General features: G+C 55.1%; 1 protein-coding gene across 1 annotated transcript; it reads right to left on the reverse strand.

Moving 5' to 3' along the window:
• Positions 1–6379: 6379 nt before the first annotated feature.
• On the reverse strand, positions 6380–14336 carry CCDC127 (coiled-coil domain containing 127). Its single transcript, XM_032861925.1, has 3 exons — positions 14308–14336; positions 12737–12866; positions 6380–7074 (listed from the first exon to the last, which is right to left on the reverse strand). The coding sequence occupies exons 2-3, from the start codon at positions 12855–12857 to the stop codon at positions 6380–6382; spliced, it is 816 nt and encodes a 271-aa protein (XP_032717816.1). The 5' UTR covers positions 12858–12866; positions 14308–14336.
• Positions 14337–14595: the final 259 nt, after the last annotated feature.

Genomic DNA, 14595 nt, shown 5'->3' on the forward strand with positions numbered 1-14595 from the left:
GGAAAGGAGGATGCCCAGAAAGTGGGCAGGGGAAAGAGATGACTTCTCTGTCTCTGTGCCCCTCAGATCTGCTTTCTGGGCCACCTCTCGGACCGCTCTCTTGCCCTCTGCTGTCCTGCTGGCAAAGTCTCTGAACCCTATTACAGGCACATGGAGTTTGCTACTGTGAGAAGCTCTGAAAAGAGAGTAGAATGGGCACAGGGCAAAGTTTTGTGATGATTTGGATCTAACTCTAAAGAGTGGAGCCATTTCAACTGCTCATGTCTGTGCCCAGCAGGGTGGGCCCCCAATGTGTGCGTGGCTGAGCCGGGCAGCTATGGAGGAGGGCCCGGGACGCCGTAGGGACTGGGGCGGGAGGTGGGCACTCCGGTGTCCACTGGTGGTGAATGTTCCCTACGGCCCCTGCCCCCAGGGGTGCCTGAGGAACCGCCACAGAGGAAAGTCAGTGAGGCAGGGGAGGCGCGTGTGGAGCAGTTCTGAAGCCTGTGGAACAGCCCCAGCAGAGCCGGCCTCCCACGCCATCCTGCTGCCCATCATTTACTTGTTCCCACAGACCCACTGGGCCCCAGCCCTGGAAGTACCGTCTCCGGCCATGATGGGTTTTCACCGCACCCACGCGGCCTGGGATTCAGAGGCTCTGACCATGCCAGGCGTCCATCCCAGGCATCTGCCAGGACCCAGGCGAAGGCATGGATCCAACCCAAAGGCAAACTGTAGGGACAGGAAAACCCACCACCTAGGTGGAGAGAGGGTGGGAGGGTACCACGGCGCAGCTGGGCAGCGCTCCTCCTGAGGAAGCTTAGGGCCTAGCCATGCCCAAACGCACCTGGACTTCATGGGCCTGAAAGCTGAACTGAATGGGGGCGGGGTGAGGACCAGGAGGCACACTGGGAAGCCACCTTCCGGGACAGCAAGGACACAGTCTCTGCCTCCCCCAAGTCCTCTATGGTGGATTCAGCGTGGCACTTCCTCCATGAAGTCCATCCTCCTTCCTGGTCCCCATCCTGCAAAGAGGGAGTGCAGGGTCAGGGGCCTCTCACTCTGCTTTTGTTCCAGATGGTTCTTTCTAGCTCTGCGCCCCAGACTCAGAGAGACCCACAGACTCAGGGGACCCTCTGTGCAGGGTCTTTGGCTCTTCCATCACAGGTGCTGTCCTCTTCCTTCTCCTCGTGTGGCTTGAGGTACCCCGATGAGCTGTCACCCGCTCGCCCGCAGGATCCCACTTTCTGTCCTTGGCCAGGGCCGCAGCTCCCTCCGGGTCGGGGAGCGAGCCTTCTCCTGGGTCGCGATGCCCATCACGTGACTCGCCCCACCCATGCTGCCCGGCCGAGTCCCCTCCGCCGTGGCGTCCCCCCACAAGAGCCGGCCCAGGCTGTGGGCAGAGCCTCTCCCAGACCCTCAGCACGTTGGCGGGGGCTGCAGCCTCTGCCCCCCACGCCGAGAAACCCTTCCAACACCCCGTCCGTTCCTCCCTGACCTTCTGGGCCCCTGGCTCCGGACAGCCTGGCACTCACCCCCACCCACCGCAGGCCCCCACGAGGAGCCAGTGTCCGTGCTGGGACACCAGACACAGGGACGCGGTGAGTGCGCCCCACCTCACCCGTAGGTCCGCCCGGCACAGGCCTCCAGGGGCAGCGGGCGCTGGGCGCCACGGGGCGGTGGCGGGACGTGGGAGGGCCCAGAACCCAGGGCGTCCCTGAGGCGGTCTGCGCCCGCTGAGCCCCCACTTGCCTGCGGGTCTGCAGGAGACGGGCTTCCTCTCGAGCTGCCACGGTGGCCGCCAATGAGCCTCCTCGTCTTTTTTCAAGATTTCCCGCGCGGCTGACAAAAGCTACACACGCCCCGGCAGCGCCCGAACTGCCACGCGTGGGAGCCGACAGGTAAGACGCGAGCTCAGAAGACGCAGGAGGAGAAAGATGGAAGCGGATGCGCAGACACGAGCCCGCGAGACCACAGCTCCGAGGTTCCCGGCCGGTGCCGGCCATCTGAGGACCCGGCCTGCCGGCTCCATTCCTGCCCTCGAGGTTCCACGACGGGTCCTCGAATACACCCCGCTTGAAGCTGTCCCAGGCAGCTTGATGAGAGGCTCTCGGTCGCTCTCAGTCGCTCGCAGCCCGCGTCCTGCTGCAGAGAGAAACGCAGCCGTTTCTGTCACCGGCGGAAGACGACAGCGTCCGCTCACCACGGGCCCGGCAGTTCCGACCGCAGGGCCTGGGCTGTCCCCAGGAGGCCCAGGGGTGTCTCTCTGGCCTCCACCATCCAGCACTGTCTCTGCAGGGCTCAGGAGGTCCCCTGCGCCGGGCGCTGTCCCCTGCGCTCCATCACGGGGTCCCCAGAGAGCACGCGAACCTTCTCCCCTCCCCCTGTGTTTAGGGCACACTGGCTTCCAGAAAGCGAGACAGAGACAGCGGAAGCCAAGACAAAGAGGTCTCCTCCGTCTACTCAGAGAGGTCATCTGGGCAAACTGTTCCGCAATCAGACTTTGAACCATCATCCCACACAGAAATACTCTTACGGGGGCACCTGGGTGGCTCAGTGGGTTAAGCCTCTGCCTTTGGCTCAGGTCATGATCTCAGGGTCCTGGGTCCTGAGCATCAGGCTCTCTGCTCAGCGGGGAGCCTGCTTCCTCCTCTCTCTCTGCCTGCCTCTCTGCCTACTTGTCATCTCTGTCAAATAAATAAATAAAATATTAAAAAAAAAAAAGAAATACTCTTACATAGTTTAGTTAGATGCAACTTCCCCTTTCTTTTTTTTTTTTTTTTTTTAAGATTTTATTTATTTGTCAGAGAGAGAGAGAGCACGCAAGCAAGGGGAGCAGCAGGCAGAGGGAAAGGGAGAAGCAGGCTCCCCGCCAAGCAGGGAGCCCCATGTGGGGCTCGATGCTGGGACCCTGGGACCATGACCTGGGCCGAAGGCAGACGCTTCACCGACTGAGCCCCCCAGGCGTCCATAACTTCCCTTTTCAAAAACACACAGGTTCTTTGGTGAAGTCCCTTCCCTGTCATAACATCGCGTCATTGGTGCAATGTTCATAGGATTACTTTTGTCACCATGAAAGCAAACACTTCATCTGTCAGTCCACACGTGCATTACAGACACACACACACAAGAAATACATATGAGAACTCTCTGCGTCTATGAACTTTTACAAGGGGGAAAAGCATATTTAACAAAAAAGCTGAGTGGGATTAATTTACAGAATCACTGCTGGCTTCTTGTTTTATTTTGGGGACATCCAGGTCAATCCCTGTGTCTTCCAACCATTTTCCAAAGTAAAACACCCTGAAATAGGTGCTTTCACAGTAAGCATGGTTAGAAAGCAGAGGGTGACTCCCCCCCAAAGCCCTTCCTGTGTAAGTCACTACTACAACCCCACCCACAGGGTCCCCAGATCAATTAAAATCACAGGCCATGAAATGCCCCCTTCCCTTGACTGGCGCACACAGGCTCCCTCAAGACAGGCCTCGCCTCAGCCCTGGCCCCTTTTACCCTGGAGCATCTCCTTGCCTTGCGGGCTCAAGGTTTCAGTTACTCAGACCACCCAGAAAGCAGCCTGGACAACGGCGTCCGCCTCCCGGGTCCCCACAGACCCCGCACACACACACCGAACAGATCCCGGCTCCTGTTCCTCTCCTCAAGTCAAATGCTTTTAGTTCAATGACGCTCCACCGTCGTGTCACTTAGTCCAGACCTCCGTTGTGATGTCATCACAAATGACTCGATGGAGGCGACGTCATCTATGAAGTCATCACATTTCCAGCCTAACAAAATCAATGTTAAAAAGATGGATGGCATCAAATTACCCTCAATTCAACTTGCTCGTAGAAGGCAGAGGTGCTATGCAAAGGCAAACATAGCCCACCATAATTTCCTGTAGCAAGTTTCCGATTCTGCAGTATCGAACCAGTGTCTAAACAGACTTGAATTCTCAGGACGTAGTCCCCACGCTGCTCAAGGCTAGACTCACAGCCTGCGGGACGTTAGAAACTAGGGTAAAGAGTAATAATTCACCTTGAAATTTACTGAGTCAATGACAGGCTGAATTTCCCTCTTTTTTAAAAATTTTATTTATTTGACAGAGACACACAGCAAGAGAGGGAACACAAGCAGGGGTAGTGGGAGAGGGAGAAGCAGGCTTCCTGCTGAGCGGGGAGCCCGACGTGGGGCTCGACCCCAGGACCGAGATCATGACCTGAACTGATAGCAAACACCCAACTACTGAGTCACCCAGGTGCCCCTTCCCCCCCCCCTTTTTTTTTTAAAGATTTACTTATTTTTCAGAGAAAGAGAGACACAGAGCACAAGGGAGAGGGGGCAGAGAGGGAGAGAGAGACTCCGTGACACAGGGCTTGGTCCCACAACCCTGAGCTCATGACCAGAGCCAAAACCAAGAGTCAGCTGCTCAACCCATTGTGCCACCCAGGGGCCCCCGAATGTCCCTCCCTTTTCAGACAAAACCAAGGGCAAAGCATTAGGTGGTTTATCCAAGGGTCCCTAGAGAGTCCGTGGAGTGCCAGAGACCAGACAGACACCACTCTACATGGTACAAACAACCAGAAACTTGTCAGTTCAGATTGACCTGAGTGAGTTTTGTTTGGATCAAGTGGGGACAGGGACAGTAGAGCAGAAAGGTAACCCAAGGAGCCGTTGGAGGAGAAAAGCATGACACTGTCTTGTGCAGGGCACGGCAGCTAAGAGCAGACTCTGGGGCGCGGACCCCAGCCCCACGGGGGACCTTACGGTCATTGAGCCACTTCCTCGTCTCTGAAATTGCTCCAAACATTAAAAACCACACGTGAGCCTAAACCACGCGGATCCACTGGCCGAAGTCCTCAGCATTTTGGGCCCCAGACCAAACCCGGCTCTGACATTCCCCTACAATTAGGAAGTTTTTTGTCAGCTTAGTATTTCTAAGTTTGTCTCCCTGCCACAGGCAGGCGGCCCGGGTGGAAACTGGGTTCCGAAGCAGGCGGGCCTCCATGCAGCTGCTGCTGGGCCACTTGGTCCCAAACAGCTGAGTGACCGGGAGCTCTGGGGCCGTGCACTGCCCAGCCTCTCCTGACTGCAGGCGTGCTGCCTCCCCTGCACGCAAAGGCCGTGGGCCTCCTGCAAGCCTGCTGCAAGGCTGGTCCCTGGGTGGCACGGGGAACCTGGGTTCGGGGAGGATCCCCCAGCCCCGGACCAGTAAGGGCAGCCCACCGTGTCTAAATGTGCAGTTTGAGGGGACGCCGGCTTTCCTTCTGGGAGTCTGCAGAGGATACCCACATGGCCAGCCGTCCACACCAGCCCCGGGCGGTCTCTGGGGGTCCCAGGCTGGGGACAGTTCACACTCCTTGCTGGTGGTGGGGGCGGTGGGAGGGAGCACTCCGGTCCCGCGGCCCCTGGGAGAGGATTCCGGAAGCTGCACAGCGCTCTCACTCAGCCCCGCATGCCTTTCCCTCTGCTGATTTTCTCTCTGAAGATTTTACTGATTTATTTGAGAGCAAGCGAGCATTAACAGGGGCAGGAGCAGAGGCAGAGGAACAAGATTTTCTGCAGAGAGCAGAGCTCCCCAGGGGGCTCGATCCCGGGACCCTGAGATCATGAACTGAACCAAAGTCAGAGCCACCCAGGTGTCCCGTTCTCTGCTGATTTTGCTGCACATCCTCCCCACTGGGCCTGCAGGGGTGATACGTGAGAGGCTGATCCACCACAGCTTTGTGGAAAATGGGCAAGTGCCTACCTTTGATCAGTTTGGGCTAGAAGGAGATAATCTACGTAAAAACATTTTATAAAGAGTAAAGTAAATTGCACACGGAGGTGGCACTGTTGCTTTTAAGTTCAAGAATTTTTTATTATAGATCGTTGCTGGTAAATAACGTATGTTGACTAAATACAGACACAAGCCAAGTCCCACACACGTCCCAGGCGCCACCGCATACAAGAAGCACTTTCTCTGCCTTGGGTGGGAGAGATGCTCATGCCCGCAGGAAACCTTGATAATGTTACTATTTTCTGTCGTCCTTAGGCAGTTCCAGCCACTACCTGACAACGTCTATTTATAATTCTAGGAGAGAGAGAAGTCACTGGAGGAGAAAACAGAATTTATTTAGGGAGTGACAAAAACAGACCGAAAACTACTTACAGAGAGGGTCGATGCTCTATTTGACTTTCTCAAAAACAGTGTTACCTACAGCGAAGGCAGGAGGGTGTGTAATACTGCTCAGCCTCATACCACGGCACAGCTTCAGAGAAGTCCTCCGGGAACCTGCATCCTGAAGAGGGCCAAGGAGGAGACCCGGCGCCCCGTGCGGACGGGGCGGGCGAGGACGCGGCCCCTTTGTGAAGGCAGCCGCAGGCGCCCGGGCCAGGAGGAACCAGCGCGGCAGCACCGGGGGCCTCAGGGCGTTGCCGGAGGCGTGCGGGGCTCCGGCCAGTCCCCCAGGATGGCGGCCTCGACCCGCTGACGCTTCCTCAGCTCGGCGCTCAGCTCCCAGTACCTGAGATACAGCCACATGAGTCTGCCATTCCGGCGCCGGCTGGTGTTCCAGATGCCGCCGCAGTGGGTGTCGTGCTGGAATATGTCGGTCAGGCCGGCCGCCACCTGCAGCTCCGCGGCTACCGGGTCCGTGGACGCTCGGACCAGTAAGTTCTTCTCGATTTCCAGCCGCCTGCCGCGAGGGAGGACCAGGCTGCAGTAGATGTTCTGTCTCTCCGTCAGGGCATCCTCGAACTCCTTCAGCACAAGCCTGGCCCTCCTCTGCCAGTCGTCCTCCTTCTCCAGGAAGCTCAGATACGCACTGCTCAGAGGCTGCAACTGTCTCTTTTCTTGCATGACCTGAGCCCGCTCCTGTTCCAGAAGCTTCCTTTCTTCTACCAACCTGCGCCCCTGAGAGATAAGTGCTTCTCGGTAACTAGCCACTCTGTGCTGCTCCTTCTCGAGCTCCAAAGACAAGTGAGCCACGGCGCGCCGGTTCTCTGAGATCACCGCGTGGTACTTGGCTTCGAGATCCCGCTGGAAAGCAGCTGTTCTCTGACGGTACGCTTCTCTCTCTTTTTCTACTTCTTTCTGGGACTCCCTGGACCAAATCCAACCTGACAGGAATAAATTGGGGGAGAAAACACACTCAACGGAAAGTCAGAGGGGAGGTTTTGTAATCCTGATTTTGAAAAAATACAAAGCAGCTAAGAACAGCATTTCAATAAAATCTTAAGCCCTGAAAGGTATGGATAACACTTTGTAGGAAACCATATATTAATCAAAATCCTTAGCTTAAAACCAGGTAAGAGCCCCCAAAGGACAGCAGGGCTGCTGACTTTTCCCCTTCCAGCCTCCTCATCTTCTACGGCTGAAATAATCCAGCACCGCTTTCTTTTGCTCTCAAACTCACCGCAATGCCTGCTCTGGCCACAGTGCCCCGCATCCTTGTGCCAAGGTCTAAAGGGCCACCTGCTGTGCTTCCGGAAGGTCAGCGGTGATTACAGACTGAGTGATTGCAAAGTGCATGCGGACTTGCCTGCTCATCCTGCTTCCAGTCTGACAAGGGCACATAAAAATCGGGAGGAGACGTTCGCGCTCCAGACACGGTCAGGCTCCCATTCCCCAAACCAGGGACACTCGACTCTCGGAAACGTGGGACGGACTGAGGAGCAGCTGGGCCTCTGTCCTCTGCTACATGGAGAAATCCAGTGCCGGGGAGGCTCCTTTTCCCTCCCCAACGCTCAAGGTGGTGTCCTAGCCATTCAGGGTCCCCCACCCATGTCTCCCGGGAGTCGCCCTCCGAGGCGTATCTGCGTGTGCCTGAAAGTCCTTTCCACTTGAGTGCTGGTACCGCCCCAACTCTGTAAGCTAAGACCAAACGCATCCCTTCCTCAACGGAAAACAGCGTCCAGTCCTACGGGTAATGGAAACTCGAAAGCATCTCCAGCCTCCATCTCCTCCCCTCACCGAAGCGCACAGACAGGGGAACTGGCCACGCGGGCAGCTGTCGCAGTAGCATTTGCTAAGCACTGAGAGGTCTGTGAGAAGCGGGGGAGAGAAGGACGAATTCGGTCTGGGGTGCGGTCGGGTGGGGTTCACGAAAGAGGTGAATGGGAACCAGTCTGGCAAAACAAGCAGCAGCTGGTAGGAAAGGTCCCTCTAGGCAGAAGGAACAGGGAGAGAAGGGGGCATCATGTGTCCTGAGCAGACTGCTTCCTGGACTCGGTGCAGGGCTTCCAGCAAGGAGCGGGGGCACATTCTGGAAGCGAGCAGGTGCGGAACAGCAGAAGTCCTCATCGGCTCTGGGAGGAAGTGGACGATCAGAGGTGGCGGCAGGGGCAGAGGCGGCCACTCCCACCTTAACCCAGGGATGATCTAACGGAGATGCCACACCGACACGCGGAACATGTGGCAACTGATACAGGACACACAGAACTGCACGCCAGACCACACAGCCCAGGCTGTGTTTACGGGAAGTCCACTGAATCAGGAAGGCCTCCAGGAAGAGGTGGGACAGACACAGGGGAGATTACCGCAGAGGTATGCAGAGGAAAGTGTGGAAGCAGAAGGGAAAAACCTGAAGTCTGGGTCTGATCCTGGAGAACGCTGCCTTAGGACTCTGGGCAGACACAACTGTGCACAGCCCCAGTTTCCAAAGGCAGAGAAGAGAGGGGGCTCCTGCTTTCGGGGGAATGGAACAGAAGTACTCTTTCCCATTCTTCCTGCCCTGCAAACCCTACACTCTAAGTAGGACAAACACAAGGGGGCTCTTAAAGGGGGAGAACCTCGGGCAGGCCGGCAAGGGAGCTGGAGGCCTGAGGAACACTATGGTGGGGGAATCACCTGGGGGTTCAGTTTCCCTCATCCTTTCCCCACCTGGAGCTGAAATGCCAATGGTGAAGACCTTCTTTCAAAAAGCCCCAGCACAGGTCTGCTCTCTCTGGCCAAGGGGCTACTAGGGTGGCCTAGGAAGACAGGGAACTTCAACAGTAACTACACCGTTCAGGCCAAACAGCACAGTCACTGTGGCCCCATTCCCCAGCCAGTGGGCAAAGGCCGATGGGAGCCCCTCCTGTTCCCCTGAGAGTGGTGTCAGAGGGGGCCAAGTGGGGAGCAGAAGCCAGACCCTCCTACCTCTCCTAGCTAGGGAGCAGCAGTGGAAACCTGCGGGAGCTGCACCCCCACTCCTGCCCAGAGGTGATGAGGGGACCCTTCCTCTTGGTGTCTGGGGACCAGAGGCTGACTGGGGAGCCTGGGCTTCCATCCCCACCTGGGAGTGAGGCCTCAACACCACCCTCCCCTGCCAGAGCCCCAGCCACAAAGCTAGTCACAGAATGTACCAATAAAGGTCAGTCTCATAACATAATGCCCAAAACACAGAGATTTCAGTCGAAGATCACTCGTCATAGAAAGATCTCCAACAGAACTTAAAAAGATAATCCGTAGATGCCAATACTGAGGGAACAGAGATGTTAGTGTTACCTGACAAAGAGTTTATTATTTTTTTTTAAAGATTTTATTATTTGAGAGAGAGAATGAGAAAGAAACAGTGTGAGGTGGGGAGGGTCAGAGGGAGAAGCAGACTCCCCGCTGAGCAGGGAGCTAGACTCAGGACTCGATCCCGGGACTCCAGGATCATGACCTGAGCCAAAGGCAGTCGCCCAACCAACTGAGCCACTCAGGCACCTGACGAAGAGTGAAAAGCAGACATGATAACACAAAGCCTGAGCACAGAAAAAGGAGATACAAAAACAAGCACATGAAGGTTTTGAACTGGAAAAATACAGTAACTGACGTAGAAAACGTGATGCCGAGGTAAACGTGAAGACGAACCCTGCGGAAGGGCTGGAGTAACAACCCCACATGAGCAGACCTAACACCCTGGGCGGGCGACGGGCACAAGTAGGTCCACAACACGTAACAAGGATCATATGCCATTACCAAGTGGAGATCAGTTTTTATTTTTATTTTTTTATTACGTTTTTTTAAATTTATTCATTTGATAGAGAGCGAGAGAGAGAGCACAAGCAGGCAGAGAGGCAGGCAGAGAGAGAGGAGGAAGCAGGCTCCTCGCTGAGCAGAGAGCCCGATGCAGGGCCTTATCCCAGGACCCCGAGATCATGACCTGAGCCAAAGGCAGAGGCTTTAACCCACTGAGCCACCCAGGCGCCCCTGGAGATTAGTTTTTGAAGATTTATTTATTTATATTAGAGCAAGACCGAGCGCATGGGAGCAGGGGAGGGGCAGAGGGAGAGAATCTTCCAGGAGACTCCCTGCTGAGCTCAAAGCCAGAGATGGGGCTGGATCCCACCACCCATGAGATCATGCGCGACCTAAGCTCCCCACCCCCACAAAGCGGAGATTATTCCAAAAACGTAAGACTGGTTCAACAGTCAAAAATCAATCAACATATGTATAGTCTGAAGAAGAAAAATCATACGGTCCTGTCAACAGATACAGAAAAACGTGTGATAAAATTCAGCACCCACAGGGGAAAAAACTCAAGAAATAAAATAACACTGAGGGGAGCTTCCGTGCCTTCAAAGAACAGCTATGAAAGCCCACAGCTAACACCACCCTTAATGGTGAAGACGGAAAGTTCCTCCCATCCAACGGAACTTCTCAGTGGAGGCCTGGAGGCGTTAGCCAGTGCAAGAAAGCAAGTAACAGAAGAGGAAATAGAAGGCAAACAGCCTGGAAAGGAAAAAAGAAAACCCAAGTCCCATATGTTATACTGAAAAAAAAAAAAAGCCAAAAACCAAAAACCTCAAAATGGATCATGGACTTACGTGTAAAACATAAAACTAAACTTTCAAGAAACAATGTGGGACAGAACGTTCAGGGTCTAGGGCTAGGCAAAATGCTCTCAGGAGGAAAAGCATGACCCATGAAAGAAAAAAACAAGACTGGACTCATCAAAATTAAAACCTTCGCTCTGTGAAAGCCTCCATTTAGAGAACAAAACAAAACAAAAAAACAATCTACAGAGTGGAAAAAGATACTGGCAAACTAGACAGCCAAAAAAATACTAGCATCTAATAAAAATCTCTCAAAACTCAACCCCAAACACAATGCAATTAGGCAATGGCCGGAAGACAGGAACAGACACGCTGTGGAGGAGGCTGTAACAGCAAACAGGAATGTGAAAGATGGTCAACGTTAGCCACGCTCAGGGAAATGGAACAGAAACCAGAATGGGCCCAATTCCAAGCCAACAGTGAGCTCACACGGTGCTGATGAGGCTGCAAAATGGTCCCAGCACTCTGGAAACCGTTTGGGCACGTTCTTAAAAAGCTAAACGCCGACTCCCATGGAGGCTGAGAAGAGCGGGTGCTTTTTACGATTCCGTGATGTGTACAGTGCCTGCTCCTAGGTGACAGACCGGATAGATCCAAACCCAGCCGCACAGGTCGTGCCACTTAGAAGCTCAGCAGCCTGCCGTCTGTCAAAGCTCTCCCTACCCTTCGCTGCCCTCGCCTGTGGCCAGGGTGATGAACCTGGTGAGGGAACTGAGAGGCTTAACAGGACTGACTAACAATGACTAATTAGTCGTGAGGCTGGGACAGGCCCTGGGGCGACTCCCATGTTCCCTTTGTTTTCCAGACTCTAACTTGTATGGCCTTTCGTAACAACCTTCACTTTTGAAGTTCTTGCCTTCTTGGACTTCTGAAACGTTCCTTTCTGTCCCTGAGAAGAATCAGTGAATATTTTGTATCTTCTTCTTCGTTGTCTTGCTTAGCTAGCATGATCACAGAAACTTTAACCTCTGCATTCTTGTAAGGAGTCTCCAAAAATGTCTTACTGCACAGTTTAGAAATTACATTGCCAAGCGGCACTTGGATGGCTCTTGGCTTTGGCTCGGGTCATGATCCCGGAGTTGTGAGATCGAGCCCTGCCTGCATCAGGCTCCACACTCACTGGCGAGCCTGCTTGAGATTCTCTCTCTCCCTCTCCACAGGTCGCCCCTCCAAGAGATAAGTAAATAATCAAACAGAAATTACATCGCCAAACATGGGTGTGAAGCAGCCTCCCCGCCCCGCCGACAGTAAACGCGGATAAACGAACAGTCGATAAACGCTCTTCTCCCTAGCCTTCACCCCTCTGAGGAAGTCTGCTGACCTGAGAAATCCAAGCACATAAAATAAGTCTCCACAAAAGTATCGCTGCAAACTGAGGACAGCTGTGCTTTTCTTCCATTCTCTTACTCAGTTTCTCGTACTCTTTGGTGCGCCCAAAACCGTGGGGTCTGACAAAACATGAAACCAATTCCTGGACGTCAGAAAACTATCATGAAGTGGAAAATAAAAGCTTAGGGCTGGAATAACTATAACTGACCGGAAACTGGTGACTTCCCCAAAGTGGCATGCAGACCGGAGAGAAGCTGGCCAGGCTGAGCAGAGGTTCTAAGACTGACTCCCTAAACATGAAACAGAGGACCCAACTGGTTTGTTTACACCTATTTTCTTCTTCCCTGTCGGTCCTGATGAGGACGACTGAACCGAGAGCCCCCTCCAGAATGGGAAGTGTGGAATGGAGCGGGGCCCGTTACGAAAGCCCGCCCCGGCAAGCCCCTTGTTTTGTTCAGCGCTCACAGCGCTTCCGTGGATGGGGACGGGGACCCGAGGCTCAGGGGATTAAGTAATTTGCTTCAGACTCACCACACGGGGTAACACTAGGACGTACACTTGCATCTGTCAGGCTCCAAAGCCCAAGGTCTTTGGGATCCACAGTTCCAGCCCCCCCCCAAATGCAAATGTGAGGAAAACCATGACTTACGAAAAGCAGCCAATCCCAGCATTGGAACCAACAGGGCATAATTCCATCTGCTTCCATCACCCCCGTCAGCCCTGGAATTAGGTCGGATATTCCAATTTGGGGGGTCATTTAAGTTATTCATGGAGATGTACCTTGAAGTAAATAATAAAACCATTAACCACATAAAACGACAGGACACATCTGTCACAACTGTTACCATGTACTTGGCTCAGGTCCACCCACGAGCTGCGTAGCACTGAGCCTTACAAGATGAAAGAGGAAAACACAAGGCCTCAGACAGTATCGGGATACAGCAGGCGGGAGAGAGAGGTCTCAAGTGAAACATGAGGCCCGTGAGGGAAGATCTCCGCTACACAGAGCTTCGCAGCGCGGCTGGACACAAGACATGTCAGCAGGAAGGTGTGAAAGCAAACACTGGCCGCTTCAGGAAATGATGACCCACGAGGCCACGGAGAGGTGTGTCGCCAGGATGGGGGTCAGTGCTAGGAAGTCTCTCACGCCTCCTGACTTTGGTGGCATTTTCACCGTAAGGACAGATGTTTCTGCTTAAAGCTCTGCTTTCTCTCAGTAACGGGGCTGGGGTCTCAAGCTAACACGGACCTACCGATTTACTAAGAACCCACACTAGGTCGGACACGTCCACAAAACAGAGCGATGAGACGTTCAACTTACTTCTACGTGATGGCCCCGAACAATACACACTGATTACGAAGGAAACGATCGAGGCTTACTAACAAAAAAGGAACCCAATCCATTCTGAAAAATTTTAAGAGCGTTTTCAATAAGGACTTAACACCTAAAAATATAAAATTCTAACTGGCAATAAAGAAATGCCAAAAATACCGGGTTAAGGAGTTTGCCTCAACGAAGCAATGAGACTTAGTTATCTGAAAGTGCACAACCGCACAACTCCCCACGGAGTCTACGCAGACTCGTCCTCATTTCCTGCGGGCCCACAAAGTCAACCTAACCCTCAGTAAGACGAAGATCCTGGAAACAACCTAAAAGGGAATAAAATAGGGCGCCTGGGGGGCTCGGTGGTTAAGCTCTGCCCTCAGCTCAGGTCACGATCCAGTCCTGGGATAGAGCGGGGGTGGGGGGGCTGCTCGGGGGCGCCCGCTGCTCCCCTGCTGCGCTCATTCCGTCAGATCCTGGGAAAAGTCAAGCAACGAGGAGCGCACCGGCCCCCCGCCGTGCAGGGTCCTCACGACGCAAAGCGAAACACGGGCCTGAGGACAGTCTACCTCCCACCGGGCCCCCCGGGAGATTCCGGGCCGGGTTCGGGGTCACGTCACGTTCAGCTCACACACACACACGCGGCGCTCACCCTTCACGGCCGGGGTCGCGATCAGGCGAGTCCGCGAAGACCCTTGGGCCGGGGAGCTGACCCAGACCCGGCCCGGCGCCCCCGCTGCGGCTCCCGGTGTCACCCGGGCGCCCGCCCCCACCCCGACACCCGGCCCGGCGGCCTGACCTATCCCAGAGCCACCCCCAGCCCCCACGACCCCCGACCACCCCCGGAGCCCCTCAACACGGCCCGGCGCCCCGACCTGCTCCGACCCCCGACCCACCCCGGAGCTCTCCCGACCCCGAACTACACCCATTCTCCCCGACTTCTCCCTGGGCCGCCGACCTACGCCGGGCCCCCACACCGACCCCCCGGCCCCTCCCGAACACCGCCCGGCCCTCCACCTACCCCCGGGCGGAGAGCGACCGACCCGCTCAGCGCCACCGTCCGCGGTTCCTGTGCGCAGGCGCAATGCCCCCCCCCCCCCCCGCCCGGGGTCGCGGTGTGGTGCGCAGGCGCGGTGTCCCCTCGTCCCCGGCCCGGGCGCGACTAGATGCGCAGGCGCGGTCAG

Source organism: Lontra canadensis, unplaced genomic scaffold (assembly GCF_010015895.1).
Source record: "Lontra canadensis isolate GAN:19392208 unplaced genomic scaffold, GSC_riverotter_1.0 scaffold22, whole genome shotgun sequence".
Lineage (NCBI taxonomy): Eukaryota > Metazoa > Chordata > Mammalia > Carnivora > Mustelidae > Lontra > Lontra canadensis.

Bases quoted from the DNA above. Each gene is read 5' to 3' on its own strand.
- CCDC127 (XM_032861925.1), bottom strand. From the start codon at position 12,857: ATGAATAACTTAAATGACCCCCCAAATTGGAATATCCGACCTAATTCC. The intron at 7,075-12,736 runs GTAAGTCATGGT...TATTCCTGTCAG, and splicing joins GCTGGGATTGGCTGCTTTTC to GTTGGATTTGGTCCAGGGAG.